The sequence below is a fragment of the Electrophorus electricus genome, chromosome 4 (genome assembly GCF_041902795.1).
Source record: "Electrophorus electricus isolate QZ-2024a chromosome 4, ASM4190279v1, whole genome shotgun sequence".
Taxonomy (NCBI): Eukaryota; Metazoa; Chordata; class Actinopteri; order Gymnotiformes; family Gymnotidae; genus Electrophorus; species Electrophorus electricus.
The window spans coordinates 26558586-26575739 of record NC_137500.1 but is presented as its reverse complement, the minus strand read 5'-3'; the positions used below and the strand labels follow the sequence as shown (position 1 = coordinate 26575739).

Here is a 17154-nt window from a genome sequence, read left to right as displayed (position 1 = left end):
ACCTGCTTGCACCGGTTACGCATGTGTTGCTAGGATACCAAACTTTCCATGAGAATCAGCCCCTAGACATGATGTCGCTAAAAGCCTCACAGGCACTGCACCACTCCACGTGGTAAAATAAATATATATACATATTATATATATTTTTAAATATTTAGGCCATATAGGAACAACAAGAGGGCAGAATCTTGAAGCGGCAATCTGGAGGTTACACAACCCAGAAGTGCTAGAGGAGATGTATTGAGCAATCATAAACAACAACAAAAAAAAAACTCATATTGCTGAGTAAACGGTTAGAATACATTTATAATAAAACCTCTTTACAATATATTACATACATCGATAAGCCACAACATTAAAACATTAACAGGTGAAATGATTAACATTGATTATCTCATTACAAGGGCACCTGTAAAGGGCTGAGCTGTATTAGTCAGCAAGAGAACAATCAGTTCTTGTTGGACACAAGAAAAATGGACAAGTGTCAGGATGTGAGTGTCTTTGACAAGAGCCAAAGTGTGATATAGACATCTGGGTCAGCTCCTCCAAAACGACGGGTCTTGTGGGGTGTTCCTGGTATACCGTAGAACAACCAGTGGACCGCCAAGAGGTCCATCAGCGCCCGAGGCTCATTGAATGCATATGGGAGGCAGAGGCTAGTCCATCTGTTTTGGTCTGAGAGCCACCATAGCACAAATTGCCAAAACATGTTATGGCATTAACAGAAAGGTGTCATGACACACGGTGGATTGTAGCTTGCTGAGATTGGTCAGAGTGCTCACATTCGCCTGTACACGACCCAAAGCTGCTACCTTGGGCATATGAGCATCAGAACTGGACTATGAAGCAATGAAAGAAGGTGACCTGGTCTGATGAAACACATTTACTTTTACATTGGGTGGAAGGTGTGCATACCTGAAGAAGAAATGGCACAAGGATGCGCTATGAGAAGAAGGTTAGCCCACAGAGGCAGTGTGATGGCCTGGGCAATGTTCTCCTGGGAATCTTTGAGTCTTGGTATTTATGAAGATATTACTTTGATATGTAGCACCTACCCAAACATTGGTGCAGGCCAACACAATCTGATCAAGCATCTGTGGGATAAGCTGGAACAACACGTGGCCTCCATGGAGGCCCCACCTCATAAGTTACGGGACCTGAAGGATCTGCTGCTAATGTCTTGGGACCAGATGCCACAGGACACTTTCAGAGGTCTTATAGGGTCCATGACTTGACAGGTCAGTGTCGTGTTGGCAGCACAACGCTATATTAGAAAGGGGATTTTAAAATGATGGCATGATGGTTGTATAGCAAATATGAAAAGTTTCCACTCCATTCTGTATAAGTCTCAAGAGCCTTGCTAATACTTCATTCCCTGTCAAATTCCTGGAGAGCCCTTGTTCTGAGCTAGTGTTTTTACACTTGTAATGTAATTTATGTGCTATATTTCAAGTATGTCATGAGCTAAACTGAGTGTTTAGAGTAGAAAAACTGTAATGCTAGGGTACACCAGGACTAAAGTCAAACACACACAGTTTCTCTAAGCATAATTGCAAATTATTACGCGGTTAAAGCTTTTCTGCCACTAAGCATAACTAGATATGAGATATGTGTTGACCAGCCACAATATGTAACCATTTTTGCACATACAAATGAAACGAGCCCCCATCCCTGTCGTGCCGCTGACAAAACCAAACAGCTGTTTCCCACTTCCTGAGGTAGGGCTTTGGTTTCTGTATCAAACCCTTTTATACTCAAGCAAATTTCTGTATTTCAGTATACAATAACCTGCATTTTAAATGCACTATAATCATTGTATATTTGATTACATGACTGTGGAAATTAATACTTGATTCTGACTGCTCAATCAAGGCATCCCAAGGTCCTGATCACTTTGTTTTTGTTTGTTTGTTTTTGTGAGATCCCAAAGTAAATATTAGAATGTAAGAACTTTGATAGAATTACATTATGATTTAAAATAACACAATCTGCTAACCTGCTAGCTGCTAATAAAATATTTTATTTGAATCACAACAGATTTAGCATACAATAACTATTGTGAATAAAAATAACAACTACAGGAAAAAAACTGGCAAACCCACTAATCTAAATGAACTCAGCTAAACATATATAAGAGTAGTGTGGTGTGAAACAGATTTAAGGAATCTGAGGGAGAAATTTGTCAGGCACTCAGAAACAAACACTAAAAAGCTCACCAGTGCAGTTCATCAAAGTTGAGACCACAGGTAGCAGGGCAGAAATGACTTATCAGGGTTATTAACGGCTGTATTAACATTCATCCATTTCCACTTCTGCTTTGTTTCAGACTCTCTGTTGTGTCTAGTTTGTTCTTAGTCTCTTTCACTCTTCACACATGCTGTGCATCTATCATGTCCAAGTACTTTGCTTCAATGATCTTTGGCAGCAAGTTGTTCCTAAAAAAGGAAGATGGACAATCGTAAACAACCCTCATGCCAGCAAACACCATGGTACATTTTTACATTCACAGCATTTAAGCAACTTTTATTTCATTTTTATCCAAAATAACTTACAATTATGACTGAACACAACTTGAGTAAGTGAGGGTTAAATGTCTTGTTCAGGGGCCCAACAGTGGTAACTTGGCCATGGTAGGACTTGAACTAGCAACCTTATTATAAGTCGAGTATCAACCACTGTGCCACAACTACCCCAATATATCTTACCATGTTCAAACACATTACCATTTGACATAACAAAGTACACACTGGCCGTCGAAGGCCGTGAGTTTTCCAGACGTACTGTAGTGCACATGCACGCAGCACGAGGCCACAGGTATTGGTATGGTGACTAAACCCTCTGTCTTGCTGTAAGAGAGGATAGCTGGTACGTACCTAACCGAAACAAGGAGGACTGTGAGCAGGGGGAGCAGCATTTTTACATAAGGGAGCGGGCACATCCCAAAGGCACACAGGACGAGGAGCTGGAGCACCTGCACGCCCGTGAAACAGTGCACTTTCCTTGGCGGGACTCGGCGGATGTAGTGTGTGGGTGGACAGGACGTCTAAGGAGTGGAGACAGAAGGGAGGAACCAGCTTTCAGAAACAAATTCATAAAAATTTTATGAACTCTTTGGCAAATGAAACATTTCAGGTTACACACAGACACCTGACTCAGAACCAGCACCATCTTATAATAATAATAATATTAATAATAATAATAATAATAATAATAATAATAATAATAAATTAGACTTATGTGGCGCCTTTCACACACACGGTTTCTTTACAGTTTTAAGGGGATTTATATCATCGCAAAAGAAAAACAGGTTGACTTCTTTGTTTACTGTATTGTCTGATTATTTCATACCAGACACAGAAGGTGACTGCTACATTTACATGGGTCCCTTTAAGGATTTCAGTCCCCTTCATAACACTGCTTTTTAACACGCCTTAAGGCTCGTCAGTGTGAACAAAAACATTACTGGCTTCTTTGTTGCGTCACATCAATCTACCATTTGGACCAACTGATGACAAACCTTTAATTAGTCCCACTTGTAGTCATAATTTCATCTCTTTAGGTGGTATCAGCTATCACTTGCTACACACTCTTCCTTCATGTTCCAAGAGGTTGCTGACAAGACTCAAATTTAGACGGTAGGTGGGCAGTAAACCTTTTGAAGTATTTTCATCAGTACTTCTGTATACTAAAATATTGATTTTTTATTTTTTTTTACTGTTTTAGAAGGGGGAAAAAAATCAGTAAAGAAGAGCCAAAATAAGCAGAAGTGAAGTATTCCAAACCAATGTTATGATCTTTCAACGGCACCCTGGAGCGGCAAAAATGTAGTCTGGAGAGAGAATTACACAAGCCATTACTAACAATATCTGGGTAGCTAAACTGATTTGGGTAAGGCTGTTGTCTCTTTGGATGAACGCAGCCAACAAAACAATACCAATCAGGAACACTAAACCACGCAGCACTCTGATGGGACCACGGCTGGGGGACAAAACGAACGCTTAACAGTGTCAGATCACTAAACATGAACTTTTAAACTATGGGCTTATTATTAATAACAGTAACAGCAGTATCACAACATACCTCACATTTTTTAACTTTCTGTGCCTGCTAAGCCTCCAGTTTCTTACTTGGTCTAAGTACTCAGTGTAATGTCATCTTTATGCATTCTCTTTGACAGTGTTTTAGATTTTAGAAGGATTACTTCAATGCACAGAAGTATTCCCTGTTTGTTAATTAGTAGAATCCTACTGATCCATGCCGTACGTGCATTGCGCCACACACACGGTGGCTAATTTTACATTTCTATCACGTTTAAGTCTGGAAGTTATCTTACATATACCCTTAGTTCACATATATCCCTTGCACAAAGAAGGGGAAATATTTGAACAACTGCTATCAGATTCTATCTATTTAAGTCTTTACCATGATCAAACTATTAGAGTCACTGTACATTTTTAGTTCTGTACCTTTCTATCTAGCAAGAATGTTTAATAAAATGATGAGACCTAGCTGACACTTTTATCCAAAGCAACTTACAATTATAACTGAATACATCTTGAGTAATTGAGGGTTAAGAGTCTTACTCAGGGGTCCACCAGTGGTAACTTGACAGAGGCAGGACTTGAACCAGCAACCTTCCCATTACAAGTCAAGCACCTTAAATACTGTTTCCTCATATTAGGACTCAGTGTGCTTCAGTGGGTACCTTCAGGTTTGTAATGGTAATGGTAACATTGCTATGCATCTGTGCTGGATTCAACCTTAATTATTCTCTGCAACATACTGGAGTGATAAATACTCTTCAGAATACCCGCAGGGGTAAATAGAGTTAAGAAAAAAAGAATACAAGGTCAGAAAATGAATCAGAATAAAGATCAGTCTCAACTGTTAAAAGCTCAGTGTTGGTTGATGACGGACTGATATATGAACTTGGCCTTTGTACAAGTGAAGTCTAATAATAACATACTCAAATGATATCACCATCTTTACTATCTGCCACTACGGCTGGCTGCAGGTGTTATTCAAGACTACTGTGATAATCGAAGAAGGGATTAACTCTGGTTATCTGTCCTTGTAAACAGGCCCACCACCTCTCTTTTTTTTTTACAACACAATTGTTTAACTGAAAGAAGAAAAACAAAGTCGCTTTGTTCTCACAATCCTAAACCACTGTCTCGGAGAAGTTTCCTCATTATTTGGTCCAATGTTTAAATGAGAAACATTTGTTCAAAAGGCATGCAGATGATGAAACTGAAGGTAAAAGTTTAGCCCATCCCAGAACAACGAGGTTCTTTCAATAATAGGAAGTATTTTATTCAAGACACTTTATCTGTTTTATATTGTGGAGACATTCTTTACATGGAGGTCTATGAAGATACCACCATTTATTCTATATTCTCAAGATGTGATTTCATTGTGTTATAATTGTTTATTTATTTATAATTACATTAAACTTAAGTCATTTTAATAGGTCTTTTTTAAAGTCAATTAAATGGAACAGTGGTTAGATGTTTACATCCTTTTTCAGAACTAAAATACACATCAGACAAGCCATTAGTACGTCTATATCCACCAACGCGCCTGGGAGTTACCTCAAATAATCCACTCACAGCCTCGACAGTTTACCAGCTTTTTAAAGAATGTGTTACACTTAATAGCAGCGTTTTTCTTAAAATATTAAAAGCTGTGGTTGTGAAGCCTTTTCTAAAAAATAAAAAAAAAGAAAGAAAATCTATAGGCAAAATCTGGAGCAATCTTGAGAATTACAGTAGTTAATAATGTTTATTTAAATATAGACACTGGGACTGAATTTGTTCTGTTTCTGGTCAGTCTCAGTGCTGCTTTTGATACCACTGACCATAAAATTCTTACAGACTTTAGAGGTGTGCTAGACTCTCAGGAACATAAAATGGTAATGAAATGGTTCAGTTCATACCTGCAGGGCAGGAATTACTTTGTTGAAATAGAAAATAACGTTTCTGAAAGAATGCCTGTGACCCGTGGAGTGCCTCAGGGCTCAGCTCTCGGTCTGCTCTTTTTACACGCTTCCTCTTGATCAGATCTTACCAGATTTGGAACCGTCCTGCCACAACTGCGCCGACGACGCAGACTTACTTGGACAGACAATTACAGACCCTTCAACTCACTTTGTAAGTACCTCAACCACATCACTAACTGGATGGGCTAAAAATGTTCAGTAGTTTAATAAAGATAAATCAGAGATTATAATATTTGGCAACAGTAATGAAAGGCACAGAAATGTTGCCTATTTGGGTTCCAAAGTCCTCAAATCTAAAGAGCTAGTTGGTAAACTTGGCACACTAATAGACTCTGATCTCAGTTTTAGTAATCATACCAAATCAGTTATTAAATCAGCACTTTATCACCTTAAGACTATCAACAGGATCAGAGATATTCTGACCTAGAGACTAAGCTTTTGTTCCTAACAGGACTGATCACTGTAATGGTCTCCTAATGGGACTCCTAAAAGAGATCATCAAACAACTTGATTCAAAATGCAGTTGCCAGAGTTTTCACTCTTTTCAAGAGCAAAAAAAGGAAAAATATCACTCCAATTATTAAATCCTTACACTGTAACAGAGTTGAATTTAAGGTGTATTACTGGTCTACAAATAACTAAATTGTGTAGAAACAGTAAATCTATCTGACATGCTGTAGATGATATGCCGTAGCGATATGCTGTAGCGAACTGAGCAGAACCCTCAGATCAGCAGGAACCAGTCAGTCCTGCCCAGAGTAAAGAATAACTGTACATTTACACACAGCAGAGTAAAGACTAACTACGTTTACATGGAGCTAAGTAAAGAATAATGTTACATTTACATACAGCAGAGTAAATGTTACATTTACACAAAGCAGAGTAAAGACTAATGTTACATTTACACTCAGCAATATAAAGACTAACGGTACATTTACACGGAGCAGTGTAAAGACTAATGTTACATTTACACGGAGCAAAGTGAAAACTAACGGTACATTTACACGCAGCAGTGTAAAGACTAACGGTACATTTACATGAGTGTGTTTTGCCTCCTGCTGGCTGTTTTGGGGGTGTGTCACTAAAAACAAGGAAGTTTATCTGTCAACAGCAACACCATCCGAAAAACTACTTAAAAACTTACCTGTTCATGTTTTAACATCACATGTAAAATTCATATCTAATATGGTGGTGACATGATGATTTGTGCTTTATTGTGTCTTAGGGAAAAGTTTCTTGGACTCAACACAGAAAAACAATCACACGTTCACATGCACACACCGTCGTTCAATATTTGAGCTCTAACTGACTCTACAGTTATTTACACAGTCCCACGACCACGGCACGGCTCAACAATAACTGCACAGTCACACAACTTATAACCATCAACTACTGCACCGTTCAACAAGCGCATAACTTTCAGATACTGTACTTGGTGCACAGTTCAATAATTTCAGCACAGCCACACCCCACAATAGTCACATAGTCTGCACAGTCATGTCTCCAAAACCAGCCTGTAGTTATTGTACAATCCCACTCCTACTGCACAACCTCACAGCTTTAAAAAAAAAAAAAAAAAAATCACCAGTCCCACAATCATTGGACAGCCTTAAACAGTCTAAAAAAACCGCAGTTACCTAGACCTGCTATTTAAATTTGTTATTGAAGCAGGCACAGACACATTTTTAAAATGATTTAATTTGCACCTTGGCACTCTGTATCTTCTGCCAGAGGGCAGCAGCTGGTACTTGGAGTGCAGGACATGGGATGAGTTTGATACTAATTTCTGTGCTCCTCTGAGCAAAGTGGTTTCATAGAGGTCTGAAAAGATTTATAGTATTTTTTTTCCCCTGTGACTTTCATTGCGGTTTTCACTATGGAAATAATGAGAGATTTTAACTGAGCAGTAAGACTGCCACACCATGCCAGCGTGCCATAAATGGCGAAAAACATTTTTAAACAAATGTTAAAACCCAGCAGGAGCTCCAACGATTTCTGACAGCTTCTTCCATGCCGCATTTTTAAATATGTCTTCTGTATTCATACAGAGTCCAGCTAAACTCACTTCTTATTTGCCCACAGTTGAGAACAGCTCAAGTTTCAACACTCTCTTCGCTCAGATCACAGCACACTCACAACCATATTCCTCTGTGCACGACCGCCGCCAGACGAGAGGTGAAGTGAACATCTTCTCACGTTGCTGCGGTGCAAATGTGCCGTGAGCACGGAGAGGCAGCATTTAGCTAGTCTGTTGTTCTTAAGTGGAACCTGTCCATCCAATCAGAGAATATTACAAGAGCCCTGACACGAGATGCTTTTAAATCTAAATAATAACTTTCTCATTTAACCAGGCTTTTAAACTCAGTTTACACTGTTCCCTTACCTCCTGTTTAACTACTCTGTTAACTTTTTTATTTTCAGCACTACAATGCACTTTTATTTCTCTTAATTCTTGATTTATTGCCTTTATTTTCATATTTTATCTGAGCACTTCACGTGTTCAATCTGAAATTGTTTACCACTTTAATTTTTAACATTTATTTTAACTACAGGCTTATTTAGATGTCTGTTTGAAATTTGTTGATTAAATCGATTGTTTTTCATTGAAATATATTCCATGTACATTTTTTATGTGAAGCACTTTGAATGGCCACTGTATTTGAAAAGTGCTATATGAGTAAGCCTGCCTTGTCAAACAAAATGTGAACAAAGCACTGACAGCCTGGAAAAACAATACTACTCCATTATAAAATATCATTATCATATTTTGTCAAAAATAATAACAAGAACAAAATCTTGGCACTAACTTGTTGGAAGGGTTAGGACTGGTCCTAAGTCAGACAGCTCTATAGCATTTGTGCAAGCATCAGGCTACGCTAGTTAAAGTTAACATCATGAAAGAGTTCGATTCAAACTCAAAACAAGCATTTTATGTTCAAAGCAATCTATCTGCTTCCAGAGGAGACGTCACACTTAATGCTACCCTAAATAAAAGCTTTTTTACTTCAGTTTTGATTGTACAATATAAATAGAAACTTCCTTGAGGGTTATACTGTGTGAAGGTACCCATAACATCTGTCAAAAAGGATTTACTGCCAAAACAATATTTCACCAATATTAAGACATTCTTTTCATTGGTAAATGGGACAATTGTGTGTGTGTGCGTGCGTGCGTGCGTGCACATGCATCCATGTGAATTTTCTGTCAGTATTACTGTATTTAGATTTTATCTAAAATATAAGAAAATTATAATAAAGTCATTTTACAAGACCCTCCGAACATGAGACCCCAGCCTCAGTAGGGCATCCCTGCTTAATGGCCCAGTGTAATGGACTGCAGTAGTTCATAAAAGCACCCACAGCTTTAGTTCAAGAGCACACTGATGTTCACAAGATAAACTCTTTTATCTCCCAATATAATATACATAAAACATTCAGATCAGATCACCTCCATGAAGATAGCTACATTCAATATATCTTAAATGATTATTTTTATATACATTATATATATGAGAGAGAGAGAGAGAGAGAGAGAGAGAGAGGGAGAGAGTCAAAATTTTAGTAAAGTACACAGAGTTTCCAGAGAACCAGAACATTCCAGACAGAGGTCCTTCATCAGTTGTGCAAGCAAAGTGCTGGACAAGACAAGTGTGAAGGAACTCTGTCTGAAACGTTCTGGTTCTCTGGAAACTGTGTGTACTTTACTACAGTGTTGAATATCGCACACACACACACACACACACACACACACACACACACACACACACACACACACACATACACACACATCTACAGTTCATTCAACCTCCAGCACTCGCCTGTTCTTTGAGCAGGAGGGCGACACGCTCACATGTCTGGTTGCCATGGACGGAGGTGAGTGCGATGTAGAGGAAGAGGCCATAGAGGACAGGTTTCGAGATCCACTGCAGCGGAACTGGCAGCAGGAACACGGACAGACCAATCAGGGCATTTGCAGCCAGTGATGTCAGCCGCGTCTCCGTCACGCTGACAGTCCTGAAGGTATATACGGTTTACGTGGTTGGTTAGTAACGTGTGCATGACTTACTAATAAAGAAACGGTTATTTAAAGTGGATACGGTGGGTTACAGATACGTCATAAAATCTGCCAGTATGTGTAACAGGTTATTTTCAGTAACAATGGGAGAGTTTCTTTGTCAGCCTGATCAACTAAATCTTTTTTCTACATGTTATACTGCAGAATGAATATCCTGATTTACGACCTAATTTAGTCCTAATTTTAATCCTAATTTTAATCCCAATTTTAATTCTAATTTTCTTGTTCCAATAACTTATCGTTTTATTACACTCACCCTTGTAGGTAGACACACACAGCCTACAGTAGATGCCTTTACACTTGATTACTGTGTTTCATCATTTCACGGATGACACTAGGACTTGTGCTGTGACTTCTTTTACTTTACGGCTGGTTCTACCAGCAGGAGTCATCAGTGATCTCTTAAGTGCAGACAGTAAGAGGCGTTTCCCAGAGGTGCTTGGCGCTGTGTGACCTACGTCTCGTAGAGGTAGCCCTGCTCCACACGCTGCTCAACGTTAGCCAGCTGACGGACGTGGAGCGTGGAGTGAGGAAAAGCCGCATGCATCCATGGCAACCCCAGCACTGACATGAAAATGTTGATAAATCCAGAGAGCATGAGGTCCCAGTGATATGCAGTTCCTTTCAGCAATCTGAAAACACACACACACACACACACACACACACACACACACACACACACAGACATTCACTGTATCCTGTAACTGTCAGCACAAAACTGCCAGCCCAGGACCTGTAATGACTCATAGATCTCAGGAGAAGCCAAATTTTACAGGTAGACAAGAGAACCATCAAACCGAGAGCATATTCTCTTTAAGAATCGCTGGCAAATCTAACACCCTGAATGTGATGCAGGTACAAAGTGGTGACGGTGGTGTTGTTTTTTTAATTTCCTGAGGTGTACCTGTTTTCGGGGATGTTGGTAAGGGAGACCACTATATTCTGCTCGATGAAAATGAGCAAAGCGAGAAGGAAACCGAGGCTAGCCGCGCTCAGAGCGCTCGTACCCGTTAGCTTGGCAAAAGGTGCTACGTTGAACGCAGGGTCACTGTGGTAGTTGAAAACTGGAACTGTGGGTAAGCACAGAGCAAAACGTCTCTCTAAGCACTGGGTTTCGGTCAGAGGAGCAGAGACATGTAAACACTCAGAGTATCTGATCTAAGTTAGGCCCATATGAGAGACAAATGCTTGAATAATGTTAGTTTAAGGACTTTCTGTGCAACAAACCCCTCAACTGCAAAGAACAGGAGAAGTTAATTATCAAGAAGTGCACCTGTCCGTGATAGCAAGGCACTCACGCTCGATGTCTCTGAAAAGGTAGGAGCCCACGAAGGAGAAGACAACTACAGAGATGGGCAGCGCGCAGTCCGACACCACCTCCCTGACCCGTGCATGGAAGAACGGACTGCGGCAAATCAAAGGCGCGGGTCAGGTCCACCTCATTAAGACGGTCTCACAAGAGTGCTAAGGAACCCTTGCCGCTGTGACATACTTGACACAGATGATCAAAATACAGCAGAACCTAGCTCGTATCCAACACCCAGACGACACACACTTACCGTGCAGTGAGCTGTTTCTGAGACGCCTGGAAATATATTCAGAGAAAGCATGACATGTGGAATATCACTGCAGGAACCTTGAGGACTGAGGAAGGTTGTTTGTGTTACAATGAAGATATGCGATCATTAATAATCATCTCACACTGCCTGAATCACATCAGAGTGGTCCTTGACTGTAATCATTTCTCCAGAGAATTCTGCCTTAATTGGCAATTCACCTGAAGTATTGACCACTCAGGAGCTCCAGTTAGAGAGCTGCTGAAATATATATATATATATATATGTATGTATGTATGTGTGTGTGTATGTGTGTGTGTGTATGTATGTATGTATGTATGTATATGTATGTGTGTGTGTGTGTGTGTATGTATGTGTGTGTGTGTGTGTGTGAAGGACAGAGCACGCTGAGGTTATGCATTATTTGGAGATTTGCATTCAATCCACATGGTGTATAGAGCAGGAGTTATCAGTGGTGACGTGTTTCTGTCTCAAGCAAGCTTGAATAAGATCTAAATATTTGCATACTTTTACAAAATGCCTAAAGAAACATTCACTCAGAAAAGTGTGCATACTTAATGGCAGCTTATGAAACTTAAATCATTCAAACTTAAATAAATATGATAATGATCACAATCAAGATTGAAGCATGATTAAATAAAACTTTTGTTTATCTATGAATAAAAATCTCAAAAATAAACACACTGGAAACTCCTGACCTGACTAAAATTAGTCACTGTGATAATGAACCAAAGTAGCATGTTGTGACATCTAAACACCATGTGAGATGTTAAAAGAAGAAACTTGTACACTAACCTTTAAAGAAATATCACATTACACACAAGTACAATTAATGTTATGTCCCCTCCAGTTACCTCCTCCTGATGAGGAACAGGGTGTAGCCGAGCCACAGGGTTCCCAGCATGAGCAGCAGGGAGAGGATAGGGCACTCCCTGGTGCACGGCATGAGTACTGTAGGCATGGGGACTGCCTGCAGCCTGTCAGCCAAGCGATGCACATCCTTAGCACTGCCGTTCACCAGCGCTGGGCCATGGTAGTGCTTATGGAAGACTGAGAGAATTGGGGGGTGGGGGAGGAGTTAGATGTGTGTGAGTGCCCTGATGCAAACCAGCAATAACGGCAGAAACACTGTTATGAAGTTTTGTACTCTTATCTTATCATACGTTTGCCGGCACAAAGGACAGGCAGTGTTCTTGACCTTCTGTTTCGGCCTGGTTGCTGGAATGGCCGTGCAAACTCTTGTGGCGTGGTGCGTTTCAAGGATCTGAACTCACTTTTGATTGTGTCTTTCACTGCCTCCCCCACAAAAGCAATCGAGATGAACAAAGCTATGACCTCCTGTGTGGAGCTAAGGGCACACAACACACACCAAGGGAACAGCTCACACTTTCACCATCACAGCCAATCACAGACAAAGACGAACCGGGAAGCTCTCGGCTCACCATGCGCACAGATTAAAGACGTGAAGGATGTTTGGGTGGACAGAGCAAGAAAGAAACCAAACGCACATATCACAAAATATGGACTACATAAGAATTCAATTCACATGACATACTGTATGATAAACTGAAAAAAAAAAAAAAAATCGACATGTTTATAAGACAGAGGACAAAAAGTAAATAATTTCTGTTCACTGACCGCTTGATACGTTTCATGAATAAACTGAGATTGAAGATTCCTCCCAGTATAAGAAACAGGCTGTTCCACAGACCAACGCAGGCATAGAAGGCAGGGAAATCCAGGTGGTAATCATCACAGATAGCTCTTATAACTGCAACACAGAGGCAGAGCAACATGGAAAACTCCTCAGCTTTGTGAGACAACAGGGCAGAGAGATCTATATAAGAAATCAAACTCAGTCCTGGAGGAAGACGAGGAAAGCATACCGCTGATGAAGATGGCAAGTGGTGCAGTGGTCACAGGGATGACTAGAGGACAGCCTGCAAGCAAAGCATAAATCAAGCCTCCGATACTCTGGCCTACAATGGTTTTCTGGACATCTGTGAAGAGTGGAAGGAATCAATACATGCCAAATATGAGTGCTCCTATATACATCTTTATTTTCATTTTGAGGAAATAATGTGAAAACATTTTAGACAGTTTTTTTTAGCATTCAGAAAAACTGACACCAAGTGGTGGTTTCTCGGATAATGTCTAAGCATTATCAGACAGATACATCCAGGAAAACTGTGGTAAGCTTGGTTACAGGTCAAGGCCCATCACATACTGAGACCAACTGACTGCCTTACTGATTTTAAAAATGTCTGATTCTCCTGTTCCTATCTCCTATTTTATTTTGCATTTTAGAATCCAAAGAGCGATACATGAATCTCGGCTCGGTACGGACCTATGCCTCCTCGCGTGCTCTCGGCGTTGAGCGAGCCTAAGGCCACCGCCGGCAGCAGGATGGTGACGTAGAGGAAGATGGCCGTCGTGGTACATTTCAGCAGACACCTGCTCCTGCCATACATTCCTGAGGACAGGACGCAGCGAGTGAGTTTACAGCTCAGTCTAGGCCACCGGGGGGCGCTGCAGCAGAGCAGGGGAAGCAGCAGGCTTTAGTGCGGCGACCGGCTGAGTCCTTCATTACAGTGAAACGCCAGCCGGTGTCGCTAAAAGACTCATGTCACTAAAGATTTATTATGACTTCCTTTAACATACAAAAACATTAATAAGAGGGACTCGTCTCGCTCACCGTCGGTGAAGTCAGAGAGGTAAACAGGAAGCCTACGGCTGAGGTCGTCATAAATCCCATGACCGGGTCGCAGAAAATCTATCGCCTACGTAAAACACAGAAGGACAATAGCGGTAAGCCCTCTGGTCCCCCTAGCGTGTCCCAGACGGCCCGTTTTAAAAGGCTCTGCTGTTGTATATGAGTCAATTATGTCAATCTCGGTATTTCATAACGCTCCAGAGTCACCTAAAGCCGGTTGATGTGATAGCCCCTGTGCAGTGTGGGGGTTTGTAGAAGCATTACCATGCTTTGCCAAGAAACGGGGCCAATTTAATATAAACACACTATATTTAAACGCCTTGTGCAAAACTGCTGCGAGTAATTGTATGTCTTCACGTGCAGCTGGAAAAAGCTGTTCCCCTCATAAATGTTTAAACATTTGTTGCTGAGGATAACAGAATCACTTTCTCATACAGAAGCTTGTGTCTTCCGCAGCTCAGGGAGGTAGGCCTGCTCGCAGGAAAAAAAACTGCTTATATTAGAGTTATTCATAAGGAAATAATTCATTAGATGCAATAGGCAGGGGACGTGTGGGCGCCAGGGAAGTGCGACACACGGAGCAGAGGAGCTCTTTGAGCAGATGCTCTCCAGTCTTCATTCACGCTTGATTAGTAGGTTTTATGGAGTTTGTTTGTTGTGGTAAAGAAGCACAGAAATCTGCCACATAACAAGTGGTGGTTGAGTGGTTGTCTATCGGCTTCAGGTGAGGTACAGCCTACGGTGAATTCTCACAATTCTCACAATGCTACAACCCCCCACCCCCCACCCCTGGAAAAACTGGCATTAATTACAAGGCTTTTTGTTTTTGACGAGTGCACACCAGGACTTGAGCCGATCCTGGCGGCGGGGACTGATTGTCGGATGGCACAGGAAGGGGAGCACTCTTAAGAACTTAGGAGGTTAACCAGGCTGAAACTTTTGGAGGGCTCCGATAGCACAGTGAGGCAAGACGCCCCACCGGAGGACAGTTGGCGAGGGTGGAGGCGGGGAGGAGGGAAGGAGACGTGGGAAAGAGACGGAGGGATGGAAGGGTCGTGAGGGAGGACAGGAGAGTGTGTGGGGGTACACGACTCTGTGCCAGGTTCAGGTGTGATCTTTTATGGAGTTCCTTAACTCCGAGTAAACAGTTCGTTGCTGCTGGTCGACTCTGTTTTCTTGCAGTCCCACTCAGCCCAAGTACCTTTCTCCTCATGTAACCTGTGGGCTCACATTCACAACACCCACTCCCTGACTCAGACCTGGAGCGGACCGTGTCCACACGTCTGGCCCTCCACAGAGGACCTGGGGACCGCAGAGGACAGCCGCTGTCCCTGGAGCACCAGCTCCTGTTTGAACTCCTCCTGGGTCTTCGCCTCTGAGAGCTTCTGCCTGAGGGAGATGCCAGAGAACAAGGTGGCGAACGCGCGTCCGAGCTCCGTGTCCGTCTCCGCGCTTCTCTGGAGAGGAAGAGGGGTCTTGCATTAGGACTTCAGAATTACAAGAAGCCTCGCATTCAAGTATCAGTAAATGCCGAGCTGATCCGCGGCACGACCGCCGCAATCCCTGTTTCAGCACTTCCGGACTTGAGGTTGATGCGTCTGGAACAAAGCGGCGGCTGGTCGGGGCGGTGAACGAGCCGGGGGCATCGGCGCGGTTACAGCACGCCCGCTCACCGTCTGAGCCGGCACCAGCATGAGGATGACGAAGCGTACGTCGCAGCAACTCATGCCCCAGTTCTGCGGCCGTTGCAACCTGGCGATGCAGATGCAGCGTTGCTGCAGGTTCTTCGCCTTGCACCTGCACAGCACGACAGACGCGGGGAAGGAAACAGAAACCAGTCACCTACCACATGCGCAGTGCACTCCCGAACACAAGAACAGTTTCTTTTCCTTCGTTCTCTGCCCCCTGCTAGGTCACCGTGTCGAGGTCATGCTTTCATCCCACCTGCTGAGAGGATACTTTAGCTCCATGGAGCGCTGAGCGCACTCTACACGCGGTTTGTTTTGCTAGGTGTGTATTTTCGGAGCGCCTGGCAGAGGGGGCCAGACGCAGGTGGGCACTCACAGCACACACAGCCAGGACTGCTGGTAGCGCACCCCAGTGGCCGTGGCCGTCACACCTTGAATGGTTTCGGTCAGCAGGTGGACTGAGCGAAAGACAGATGGAATAAATAACAGCTCTATTGAAAAGATGGACTTAATGCAGGAGTAACCCTTTGAAATCTGTTCTTTATGAGGTTCTCACGAGCTTCCTTTAAGCCCCCCCCTCTCGCCGCCGTGGTTGACCAGCCCACTGCAGCAGGTTGCCTGGCGCTCACCACTGCCTCCCGGCCCCCCTGCATCAGTAAACAGGACGCTGGCGACCTCCTCCTGCTCCCCGCTGCCCTGGCTATCACGGGCCATGCGCCCTAGCATATGTCGAAGCACCTCATCCAAGGAAGCGGCCTTCTCGTCCAGCAGGATGCTGGCCCGCGCCAGTAAGCTGTTCAGGTCCCGCTGGGCCTGAACCTCCTCCTGGAAGTTCATCAGCTTCACGTACTGCCAAGAGACAGATGTGGGGTGGGAGAGGCAATAATCAATGCAATGTGGTTAAAAAAAAAAAAAGATAAAAGCATATCCTCGGTTTGGAATACAGGGAAGCTGAGTCACTTAAAAACACACCGATGTGAGTTCTGCTAAACTAATTTAAAAGTTAATCTAAGCGTTAACATTTTGTTGAGGCGGCTTCTCATTTTATTGCTGCGTGATTCAAACTTGAATAAAGTAACACTTTAGCTGAAAACTTAAGGTTGC

General features: G+C 42.5%; 1 protein-coding gene across 11 annotated transcripts in view; it reads right to left on the bottom strand.

The window, feature by feature from the left end:
* Positions 1–298: 298 nt before the first annotated feature.
* The window catches only part of LOC113575591 (solute carrier family 4 member 11-like), a 32853-nt gene continuing 15997 nt past the window's right edge, over positions 299–17154 (bottom strand). For 5 of the 11 annotated variants that reach the window (XM_081712977.1, XM_081712983.1, XM_081712980.1 and 2 more), the window contains 16 exons: positions 16680–16899; positions 16427–16508; positions 16036–16159; positions 15622–15819; positions 14345–14429; positions 13997–14122; positions 13536–13649; positions 13288–13420; positions 12813–12997; positions 12504–12699; positions 11371–11477; positions 10977–11142; positions 10531–10704; positions 9816–10011; positions 2874–3043; positions 299–2435 (listed from right to left, as the gene is read on the bottom strand). In XM_081712977.1, coding sequence (XP_081569103.1) covers positions 2369–2435; positions 2874–3043; positions 9816–10011; positions 10531–10704; positions 10977–11142; positions 11371–11477; positions 12504–12699; positions 12813–12997; positions 13288–13420; positions 13536–13649; positions 13997–14122; positions 14345–14429; positions 15622–15819; positions 16036–16159; positions 16427–16508; positions 16680–16899 — 2343 coding nt within the window. In that variant the 3' untranslated portion in view covers positions 299–2368. Of the gene's footprint in view, positions 2436–2873; positions 3044–9815; positions 10012–10530; positions 10705–10976; positions 11143–11370; positions 11478–12503; positions 12700–12812; positions 12998–13287; positions 13421–13535; positions 13650–13996; positions 14123–14344; positions 14430–15621; positions 15820–16035; positions 16160–16426; positions 16509–16606; positions 16900–17154 lie in introns of those variants that run through there. The other 6 variants (XM_081712979.1, XM_081712976.1, XM_081712982.1 and 3 more) reach the window with 6 other exon arrangements.